General features: G+C 44.7%; 1 protein-coding gene across 1 annotated transcript in view; it reads left to right on the top strand.

Moving 5' to 3' along the window:
- LOC146172039 (acid phosphatase type 7) overlaps positions 1–12,345 on the top strand; it is a 374,339-nt gene that overhangs the window by 208,755 nt on the left and 153,239 nt on the right. The window contains exon 7 of the mRNA XM_084586139.1: positions 77–191. Coding sequence (XP_084442265.1) covers positions 77–191 — 115 coding nt within the window. The remainder of the gene's footprint in view (positions 1–76; positions 192–12,345) is intronic.

The raw sequence follows: 12,345 nt of genomic DNA, 5'->3' as shown, positions 1-12,345 counted from the left end.
AGTCAGGCCTGACCGCCTTTTGTCAAAGTTCCCTCTTTCATTTGTGAAGGATAAATAAACTGAGTCTTGTTTTCAGCTTTGACATTGGGCCAGCGCACATCGTCAGCCTCTCTACCGAGTTTTACTTCTTCGTCGAATACGGGTTCCTGCAGATCAAGCACCAGTACGAGTGGCTGGAGCAAGACCTCAAGGTAAAGCGTGCGAAATTGATGAGTCGTATCTTATTAGCGAATGAATGTGACTCATATGAACTCGCTGCAGGCGTACCCGCGGCTCGAGCAAACAAAATTTTTATCTGAACTCCCAACTTCAGACGGTGAAAAAAGGAGGTAAAGAACCCTGAAAGACAGCCTTCTTTTTTTTTTTTTTTAAAGAAACTGGCCTCACCTCCACAGGCACCGTGGATACGCGCTGTACCGTGTGCAGGGTGCATCGTGGCTTTAATTGTGGCTTGCTTAGAGCCATTTTCAACCAAGTCTAGAGTCCGAACGTATAACGTACGGACACTGGACTTGGTTCGGAAAAACTTGCAAATGAATTGTGAGGGAACAGGTAGTCAATTGTCGCAGTGAATATCTCTACGCTGTGAATATTATTACAGAACCTAATCCTTGCGCACACAAATTAATAAATGTTCTCTGCGCGGGCGGAAGCGAGCTGTTACTCTACCGAATTGTCTCATAAAAGTTCTTCCGGGGAAACTAAGGTAGGATATTTAATGTGTAAAAATGGCATGAGTAGGTTTTGATGACACTATTTTAAGGATGTCATTGTACGCACTCTAATCTGGCATAACACGTACAATCTGGTGAATGCTTCATTTCGTGCCTTTGCTTTATGAAAATGGTAAACAAATTTCTGGGGAGGTAACTGAGGCTTATACATCGCGAAGACTAAGGGCACGTTTGTAGCTAAGCCATCGGCGAACCTTCACAGTAAGAAATTTGCCTTTTAAGCCAACTGACCAGTACAACGATGACGTTCCATTTTTTTCTGCCTTTTAACTGCTTTTGGTTTTGCGCGCGCACGGGAGTGGGAGTTTGCGTTCTTGTTTTAGTTTTTGTTCCAGCCTCGTCTTCTCTTTATTGTGTCTTTTGGCTGGTTTTAAGGTGCTTCTAACATATAAAGCAAGGACAGCAGCGTGGGCTAGTTGGTTATCCATTTGTGAGAGAAGAGCGCCTAGCAACGGGACAAGGCACACGCGCTGACTTGCAACAGTCTTTATTTGCAAGAAGCACTACTTCTTTTCGCATCTGCGCTGCACCTCCAATCACATGCGTCACAACAATATCATTGAAGCAATCTCAAATGACAAGCAAAGTCTACTAATCAAAGTCGCGAAACACATTCCTCATATGTCAATTTCCTCGTCTGTTAGTCCAGCAGATGGCTTGCTGATGCAACAGTCACTCAACCCGTCACCATCGAGGTTCTATCAAGGCCGTTGTATGACGTTCTCTCCCATCAGCAAACGTCACGACGTGCGGATGAGTGATGAAGGATCAGCCAATGAATCTGCGCTTACGGGCTTGAGTAAAGTAGCGAGAGAACGCCAGGTGACTCGACTCAGATCTGCGCTCGCACCTTCATTTGCGGCCACTTTATCGCCCATCCGTTTGTCGTGACGTAGGCTGCTGGGTAGGCCTTGTCAAGGTTTTGGGGGTGAAACGCAGCCTCGCTTTCGAAGCTGCCTCGATAATTCTGTTCTTTGTGTCTGACAATTGCTTTGCATTTGCTGAGCTGAGGTACACAAGGTATTGAGGGACAGTCTTTGCAATAAATCCCCAGGTTTCTGCACGCTAGCTCAACATTCGTTTTTATGTTCTACAAGTCTCATTCATCTACCTGCCGGCCTGCCGAATGTACTCTTTCCCACATGTCACTGGAAACGAATAAACGAGGCCTATGGAACATTCTACAAACGGGGTTCTGTGCTGAACGGTAAAGCCATGTTTCTTTTTTGCACCATTCTCATTAACGCGTTTGCACAGACTTTTATTTATTCGTTTATTTGTAGCATTCTTTCAGACCATTGATCTTGGATGACAGGGCAAAAGGCAGATGCCCTCTGCTTTTTCAGTTTGCTATTTGAGTTTGTTAGGAGTTTGTTTGTCCCACATTCATGCCCAATCCTCTTACAAAGTCGGCACTGCGGACCAAGTGGTTGCAGTGCTGCTGAAGACTTGCGGCGATGAACTCTTTGTTGCTCTTCGTGAGAGGAGTGTAGACGAAACGGTTATCGTGAGGGGCGCCTTCGCGTATTTCTCGCGCTAGTTTGACCAGCACCTAAGAGCGAAAAGACAGCTGCCCATTTGATGCCAAGTATCGCGTCTCACAGTGCTAGGTGGACACTACAGTGGGCTGGCCTAACGTTCTCAAACTCGCCTCAATGGTGAGCGCAGCGAACCGTACGGGTTCCCTGTTGAAATAGATACGTCAGCGGCAGTTTCGCGTCTGCCACCGATGGTTTCCAAGATGGACTGCGCAAGTTGTTCACTGAAGTGGACATTGCGAAAGGTGTGTAGGCTTCTGCTTCGCTCTAACTCGACGGCGTTGTGTGCGCACCGATACAAATTTTTGTGCTTGCTTTGTAGCGCCCTCTGACCTGCGGAATATTTGTGCCTTGATATTGCAAACGTAAAGTATATGATTTAAAACCAGTCTTATGTCTGTCTGGGAGGAAATTGGCACCGTAAGTGTTTTTGCCTTGTGTCCGTTTGCGCAGAAAACGTCAACGTAAGTATTTTGCGTCTTGCCTCTAATAGCCTCCTGCCGGCAGTCAAGAGCGCTTTTCTATGTTGCAGAACAAGGCCCATACAAGAGCAGGTACGCGTTTTGAGGACACGTTGCTTTTACCATTTGTACGATTATATTCCTACGTTCTAACGAATCATCATTACTGCATTCTCAGTGACTTACCTGCGATAAATTGATGAGCCTTTTGATGGATCTAAAGGAATTTTAGAACGCCAAAGCCAGCCCCTGGCAGTCTTATTATATCAATGTCTTGTGTGTGTTTGTTATGTCTTGCAAAAGTCAGGAATTAAAGAAAAAAACACAGGGCGTAAAAAAAAGAGCTAAGCTCGCGCTCTGCCTTATGTCTACACTGATTGGACATTCTTAGTCAATTACGTGCTCTCAAGGGTAATTCCAATTTTGCTTTTCGTGCATACATGTAACATCTGTAGCCACTTGCACTTTTGTTTGCCTGCATAACTTGGTTCACGCACTTGCTAGAATATTTAACCCATCGTTCTTCTCTAAAAAAACCACAGTTCCCAGGAGAAAACATTTCCTAATTCCTAACGTGAGCGCTACCCCAAGTGCCGTACGTTTCTGATGCCTTTTCTTATCTCTTTAAAGTAAAAGCTGTTACGCATGCTTGGGTCAGAAATTCAATCAGCTTGCAAGGATGGAAGAACAGGATAGTTGTTTGTTCATCTGAGAAAAACAAAACTGCGCACTCCTGACGCACGAACAAAGAGAGAGACTGCAACAGAGCGCTGACTTCAATTGGTTATTTTATTGCAGAGCAACACAATATATATGTTCGAAAAGTGGGCGGGAAATTATCGGTAACAGATGCTGAGTTTACACGCGACAGATAGATAACGTACGAAAACTTGAAAAGACGCGAGCTAACAAAGCTGAATATGATAAAGCGACACAGGCTGGATAAATTATTGGAAGTGCAATAAAACTACGAAGTCAATAGGCAAAAAACGAATAACAAATAACATTATGCGATGACACGAAAACACAATGCAGAAAAAACCAAAAAGACCGTTAAATGGGGAATGAAAATTAAAGCGGTAGAAGCCAATAGGGGCATTAAAAGCTGAATACATAACTCAACCAATCCCAAAAGCCCACTAAGAGCTAAAAGATGTATAATCCGGAATTCTAAAACATTAAAACTGCACTATGCATGGCTCAAATAGTCTAACTCACGTTTCGTTAGCGCAATCGAGGGTGTCCGCATCATTTCCAATCAAGAAATCATCTCGGGAAGTATTTAGCATGATGAGGCAAGTGGCAACTCGGGCTCCTGACTCTGATTTTTCTAGGTGCTTTTCTGAAGGCGTTCATGTTATGTAGCGCTACGCGGTAAAGGACAAAACTGGGCCCATCACATATATTCATTTTTAAGCATACTTTAGCTTTCGCTTTTAGTTCCAGACGAAGAGGGTGGCTTTCTTATTCTGGCCAAGATTTGTTTAGTAAAAAAGCTGCTGAAGCTGTAGCATCTGGTTTCGTAAGGCGTGATAAGGTTGCCCTTTCCAGGGTAAAATCAAAGGCTAAGCAAGTTTGCAAGCGCCTAAATGTTGACAGACTGGTTGCAAGATAGATGCAGCAAACAAGAAAAGCTTGGACCTATGTTTCGCTGCGAAGACGTGTAAAGCTGACTGCGGGAAAGCGTCACGGAAAAAGGCACTTGGCAGAAATCCTTGGGGTATTCCTTCAAACCAAACTCAAAGCTTTGACACTCGAGGATTCTTTCTTGTTGAAGGATTTGAGACAGGTTTTTCAATTTCTGAATGATAGCAGTGGTGCTCTTATGCCTTTAAGGACGCACTTCAACAAGCTACGTTTGTGTGTTGAAAGTTACACTGACGCGCTCGGATGCGTGGCATCTCGATGGGCGGCTTCTTTTGTTTCATGGGATGAAAGTGATGCTATTAGAAAAAGCGGAGTGTACATCAGCTCATGCAAATTGCCCCAATCTTAAGCGATATTTATCTCGCCCATCATGATCGACTGTTCACAGCAGCTATCTTCGTCAGCTGCTGTGAAGGCTTTCAGATTCGATGATTGCTTAATAATTTTAGCGAGTTACGATTCTAACGAATGTGCTTTCAAGAGCTTATTTTCAGAAGTGCTTTTTTCCTTTGAATAGTGCCTTTCGAATCTCGTGTTGACCAATGAATTACCCGATAAGGGGTATTTACGCTTTCTCGACTTAAGGGCAGAAAACCACCTGTGCTGGTGGTATGAGCCGAGAGGGGGCGATTCATTGTTGCCCTACAGTTGTGTCTCTTACAGATCGTTAAGAGAGGCATTGTGAACCTATGTTTTACAGATGCCCTAATGAGGTCTAGTATCCACACTATGGGCCATAACTTCGAAGAGCAAATTCAGCGGCTGATAAAAGCTGGCTACCCTGAGCACCTGTTGATCTCAGTAGCTGGCTCCTTGTCGAAGAAACTCAAAGGAATTCCAGTGTTAGCTGCTCCTGGCCCCCAACACAAGGTTGCTGTGGTGCATTTCCAGCACACTATTTCTCAAAGGTCAAAAAGATCGGCCAAAAGGCTGGTGTCGGTGCTGTAGTCTCGACGCCCGACAAGCTATCCAAGCTTTGTCAAAGAGTTAATGCCCCAGCTATGCGAGAGCCAGCCTGTCCTGTTAGGCACCAGTCACCTTTTGTTTCGTCCGAAGTTGGTGCGGTTTATAAAATTGCTCCGAGTTGTGGCAAGACCTACGTGGGGCAAACCAGGCGCTGCCTCAAATAACCTCTTAGAAAACACTCAAATAATGTGTACAAGACTGTAAGGAGCAACCTGGGTGTCCTGTCCACTGCCTAAAAGTGCCCTCTCCGTCCTGGAGTTTCCCTTAAAGATTGGTACGACACTGATTCTGGCGGTACTGCGCACTGAGCCAAACAGGCATTGAAGAGAACAAAGGGATAATGGGACAACCATTCTGAATAACGGCGAAGAAAAGCTGGTGGAATGTTATCAGGCCCACTGGGCGTTTAAACGCGAAGTTTTAAAAGCAGGTTAAAAATACCCTCGCGGGAGACAACATCTGGCATTAAAGAAGAATAGTCACCTGGCTTAGAAGGAAAGCTGGAGTTTTTATTAGCATACACAAATTTAAAATACTCACTGAATACGTTAGCAATGTTGCTTGGTCCTATGAGAGGTTAATCGTTAACTATTAGCGACATATTGCGTTGTTGTGTGCCATTTATATAACGCCAGGACTTTTCCGAAGCTTCACTAAGATAACGACCAAGCGTATCAGTAAAACAAAGTCCCTAGCTTGTTTGATATTACTTCTTAATAAGCTGCCTAACATGCTCACACCTTATTCCGCTTACTAGAACGCCGCATCCGCTTTAATTTACGTTTAGTGGGGATTATTAGAGTATATTAGAGACATACTTGTCAAGCAATCAAGGCATATCTTTTTAAAGATGCACCATAATACGTTTACATTCTCCTCAGCCTTAAAACTATCGAAATGAGTCTATAGAAAATGCTGGATTCCCACGTTATCAGCTCTAATAAAAATTTTCACGACAATGGGTCATTTTTCACATTCAACATAAGCTGCCAGGGAAAAAGCACACGAAACGAGATTATTATCAGATACACCTTTCGAGGCCTCAGCAGAAATGCACTTAAGGGCATGGCTACTGAACACTAGATCAAGAATATGGGGTACAGAGGTACAGATTGTTGTTGGTCTCTCAACTATCTGCGTCAGATTACATGTAAAGGCAATATGCAAAAGAAGCTCAGAATGACCAGAATTGGCACCCATAGGATCCTTGCAAGACCAATCGATATCAGGCAAGTTAAAGTCACAACATATAATGAACTTCACTCGATCGTCAAGAAAGCGTTGAACGTGATCACACAGGTATTAGAGAAAAGCTACATCCGCGTTAGGAGGGCGATATACTGCACCCAATACAATAGTGTTGCCACAGAAATTAATTTTACAAAAACAGACTTTCATTATTGAGAATCCCTAGCAGGAGTACGAAAGGTAAACTTTCCTTATAAGTACTATCGCGACTCCTCCTCCGCGGGTCGGCCTGTCGCTTCGCAAAATTTTGTAGGCGGGGACAGGGATGTCAGAATGTAGCCAGGTTTCTGTCGCAAAGGTAACGTGAGGGTCCAGTTCACAAAGGAGCGCTTCGAATTCGGCTGTCTTATTTGCGATGCTTTGTGGGTTGAGAGAAATGATTCGCAACTGTCTTCTCTTATCGACCCGTCATTTAAATTTTTTTCGTTTCTGATGCCGAGTAACGTCTCGATAATAAGGCATTACTGTCACTGTCACCAGTTTGGACACCAGAATCATCTTTAAATTCATTCGATATAGCAAGCATTCGTATTTTCTTTCTTCGTCCCACACATACGCGTTCTCGTCTATAACTAGCTTGTCAAGTTTTAGGTATACCTTGTCCTCGGGATTTGAACTTTCTTTAACGGTAGACCAAAACAGTTTTCGTACTTTTTGAATTCGGAGAGGGTAGTCCTCAGATAATGGCATTCCTGAACCTTTCAGTTTTTTCGAATTCTTAAGGAGGTCCATTTTTTCATTAAAGTCGGAGAACCGCATTATCACTGGCCGGCTGTTATCGTCAGATTGCCTGTCGAGACGGTGTGTGCGTTCAGCGCTTCCGACTCGAATTCCTTTTTTTTTTCAAACACTTCTGTTAACACAGCATCCTTCAGGCTGTTCGGAGTTGCTGTGCTGTGCTCATTAACCCCAAAAATAATCAAGTTATCACGCTGAGGATGATACTCTAGGTCTTCAACTTTGCTACAAAGCGATGAAATCCGCTCCTGTAGCTCTCGAATTGAACTTTCACTTCTTCTACCGTCTTTATTGTTGGAGCGAAGGGGCTTATTTTTTCTTCAATGGCAGCCAGACTTTGTTTGACTCTGATATATGGGCCACTAACTTCTCCCTGACACATTTTAGCTCGCCAGATAATACTTTCTGATTTTCAATAATGGTTTCCATCTGTTCAGACATAGTCAAGGGGCCTGTAATGGTGTCTACGTCTCCACTTATCAAGACCATCAGGAGGCAAAATGACTCAAAAGAACCCGCCATCACTCTCTGAGCAAGGAAGAACAACCGAACTGACCTGCACGAAAAAGAGGAGACGGTTTAGATGCGTTTTCATCTTGCTCCCTTGCTCACTGGTGATGAACGCTTGGGGGTGTGTGTCGACACGTCCAACGATGCCGATGTCACGCTGGCATGCCAGTGACGTGCAAGTTCACATCACTGGCATTTGACGCTGAGCTTTGACGATAGGCAATACAGGCACACACAGCTCATGGTGATTCTGGCTCAGCTGTGCCTTCATGGTAAGGACCGCCGCACGCAACAAAAGCCTGCAAGAAAGAGAGGAGACGGTTTAGATGCGTTTTCATCTTGCTCCCTTGCTCACTGGTGATGAACGCTTGGGGGTGTGTGTCGACACGTCCAACGATGCCGATGTCACGCTGGCATGCCAGTGACGTGCAAGTTCACATCACTGGCATTTGACGCTGAGCTTTGACGATCAACGATAGGCACACACAGCTCATGGTGATTCTGGCTCAGCTGTGCCTTCATGGTAAGGACCGCCGCACGCAACAAAAGCCTGCAAGAAAAAGAGGAGACGGTTTAGATGCGTTTTCATCTTGCTCCCTTGCTCACTGGTGATGAACGCTTGGGGGTGTGTGTCGACACGTCCAACGATGCCGATGTCACGCTGGCATGCCAGTGACGTGCAAGTTCACATCACTGGCATTTGACGCTGAGCTTTGACGATCAACGATAGGCACACACAGCTCATGGTGATTCTGGCTCAGCTGTGCCTTCATGGTAAGGACCGCCGCACGCAACAAAAGCCTGCAAGAAAGAGAGGAGACGGTTTAGATGCGTCTGAATATTGCAGCTTCTCCTTGCTGAGTAACATTTTGAAAGGGCGCTGATCACTGTATTGTAGATAAAATGTAACGCAATGTAGTGCAATGTATCTAAGTGAAGTAGGGTATGCTGCTGGGCTAGTTGGCGGTGGTTGTCAAGCATTGTGATGTCGCAGCGCTGGCATACAAGGACAAAAGGACGAGGGACACACACAACTGCGCTTAACTTTCAATATTATTTTGGACGCTTTTCATCCGCGCATTTATAATTGACAGAAGGAACTGGACACACCAGCGCACTCACAATACAGATATACGCCAAGCGATGGATGGATGGATGGAATATAAGAGCGTCCCCTTTGAAACGGGGTGGTACCAGTAGCTATCATGGTCATTTTTCTCCCTATATCTTAATTATTTAGATTGGTTAACTAAACCATCATTCTATTTATTAAATTTTTGTTTCTAGATTACTAACATTATGTCCCTTCTCTGCTTTTAAACCACCAATCATCCAGTCGTTTTTCGCTAGTTTCTGCCGCCAGTTTATTCACCCGGCCGTTGGTATCTCTAAACCCCAGAGCTTCAGGAACAGTGATTGCGCCTACATCAACTTCCGGAGGGACACGATTACATTCCAGTATAACATGGTCAATTGTTTCACTGGAGTTACCACATACAGCACATGCGTCATCTTCATTGTTAAATTTCTTTTTGTAGCTGCGTGTTCTATGGCACCCTGATCTGACTTCAAAAAGTAGGGCACTGCCTCTTGAGTTATCAAAGAAAGCTTCCTTCCTGATCTGCATTTTCCACTTTCGGTATAATTCCACACTCTGTTTCTTTTCCATCGAATTTATCCAATTTTTACCTTCTGTGTTTTTCACCTGTTGCTTAATGCTCTTTATTTCTCCGTCCTTGTGACTAGCATACTTACTAGTTAATTTCCTAGTTTTTTTGCTCCATTGTGAGTCCACGCTTTTTAAGTACAGGTATTTAAATACTTTAGCTGCCCATCTGTTACTGTCCAGTTTCCTTAGGCGTCCTCATATAATATTTTACTCTGAGCTTCCCGTACTTCGAAAGATGCATAGCCCATATCTCCCTGTACCGCCCCATTTGTGGTTTTGCCGTGGGCACCTAGTGCTAATCGTCCGACGGCTCTCTGATTTATTTCTAATGTCGACTGTACCTCTGATTTTAGGCACAAAACTGCATTTCCGAAAGTAAGTCCGGGCACCATAATTCCTTTCCAAATACCCCTTAAAACCTCATACCTGTTGTATCCCCACAATGCCCTATACTTCATTATCCCGGCATTGCGCAGTGCCTATAGGGGCACCACTGAAAGCCTCGTAGCGGCGGCCGTCGGAACCCGAGGCGGGCCTGATGCGGCAAGCATGGCCGTGGTGCGCACGTGCGATGTGTCGTTTGTACGCGTCTCGCGGGCACTTCCGCGATGACAGTGTGCGCAAGGGGATCGCACTGTATAATAGTGGACATGTGTTCGATATCAGGGCCGTCTGGGTCTACATCGTCTCCTTATGCAGCAAGTGTCTCCTGCATACGAGCGTCAACAAGGTTGCGTACGAAGTGGAGCTCAATTTGAGTGCCGCGCTTTCATTCCAACGCCACGCTAATTCGTTCATTCCTTGACCTATGAACCAATGTTCTTTCTTCGCTTAATCATACAACGCTTGATTAATTTACATGCAATTTATTGCTACAGTAAACTAAGCAGTGTCGTCGGAACTGCGAGCTGTTTCGTACCGGTGCGACCGCAGGAAACGCCAGCGAGGTTGCAAACCAGCATTCTGAGCATCAGAAAAATAGCGCATATTGGGCTCCTGTAGCAAGAGTTAAAATTTTTCATGCTTGTGCTTTACCCACTACCTGTACAGCATGGATTTCACGAATTTCTTTGCCAAAAAGGCAGAGCGGGTAGATAATTACATTGGGGAGTGAGATATCAGCAGAGACAATATCCGAAAAGCTGCATCACAGGTTAGCCAAGAGCATATTAGATTTAAATTTTATATCGTATTTTATTATTGTTGCATCATATTCATTTCGTTTGTATCACCCTCGCGCCCAACTGCAGAATTACAGAGCGCTTTATAACCAGTTCTAGAGCCCTTAGTCTAAATAGTAAGTGCAGCGACATGTTATATGTTTTCGTATTCTTTCCAGAAAACAGGAACACTGGCTCTGGTGTTCCAAGTAATTGCATGGCAAGTTTCAAAACGAATATTGGCAAATACCTGCTCAATAACCCATCGCAGTGGCTCACGCTACTGAGGAGGATCGAGTTAATGGGACGTTAGAGTTGTCAATTTGCACGCTAAATATCGTCTGGCTAAGCGTTTCACAAATATAATGCGTGTTGTATCTTCCCGGCTAGCGGAGGCGACCAGGTTTAAACAAGAAGTGTTCAATGAAGGTGCAATGGCAAGCAGAAAACACTGAAAACATAGTTATCACTCAGCTCTGCCACAAGGTAAATTTAATGCTATTTCCATCGAATGAGAATTGTTCAAAATTATATTTGTTTGCTGCTACACGAGAAAATATAATGACATTCGATGAAAACGACATTAGGTATTGAAAGAGTTTGAGGTACTCATCCGATTGCGATCAACGAGGAAATGTGTTATCTCGGCACCAGTGACTCGGTGAGAATATACTACACCCAAATTAAAATACAAAAGTGCCACCTGCATTAAATAATACTCTGCTCCTATAATTTTGCAGCTTGTCGCCTATGTAAAATATGCCCAAAAAGCATCGTAAGAAAAAAAAAACAGGACCCCATCGCTGCCAGCCAACCCGTAGCCACCGCACTCAGCGCGGGCAGAACAGGTCGCTCCTGCTGCCGCGGTCCGTCGGCGCCGAGTCGCCGGCACTATGGACTTCTTTCGCCACCATCAGAAATGCATGTCTCTCGATCTTAAATAATACGCGCTTATTTGATGAAGGAATCTAAAAAAAAAAAAATATCTTTACTGAGCATCGCTGCAATGTAGCGAGATTTTGGAAGAAGTGATAACAGCAATAAAAGCAAATATCTGCTCACATTAGCAGCTGTAGTTGGTGTGATGCAGCTCATCCGATTTCGTTCTCCGCTGCTAAGACGTCGCCGAAGTTAAACCTTCCGTTTACTGCAGGACAATTTTTGAGACAATTGAACTGATACTAAGGCAGTTTTCTGAATGTAAAATTTAGTTTTTCCAAAGCGCTTCCAGCTACAGCTTTGAAGCGAAATCGTTTAGGCGTTTAGGCCTAGTAACGACCAGGACCTAGCACACGGCCACAGCGCCGTCGTCGGCCGCTTTCGCGGGCAGTGTGGTCGCGGTAAGCTCGCGGTATCCGATGTGACAAGCGTTACGAATTTGCCGTATGCTTTCTTGATGAGGCCAAGCTCGGGCATTTTTCGACGGGGCTTAATATGCTGAGCGAACGATCTGGCGAAAACGTACGGAAGTCAACGGGGCTGTAGTATGCTGCTCCGTAGGGTAATACTCGAAGGTTCAATAAAAGCGCCGTCGGACAGTACATCACATACTGCCTATTTTACGTGTTGCTCTTGACACTTGCTTTAGTGCGCAAAGTGTATGTTGTTGAAACTCGTAAGCGTTTCGCAGTCGAGCGCAGACGTGCGCACCTCCCGTACCATTTCGCAAGCAAA

This window comes from Amblyomma maculatum, unplaced genomic scaffold, assembly GCF_055883805.1.
Source record: "Amblyomma maculatum isolate TAMU_Amacu unplaced genomic scaffold, ASM5588380v1 scaffold_15, whole genome shotgun sequence".
Classification (NCBI taxonomy): Eukaryota; Metazoa; Arthropoda; class Arachnida; order Ixodida; family Ixodidae; genus Amblyomma; species Amblyomma maculatum.
This window is presented reverse-complemented; position numbering and strand designations above follow the sequence as displayed.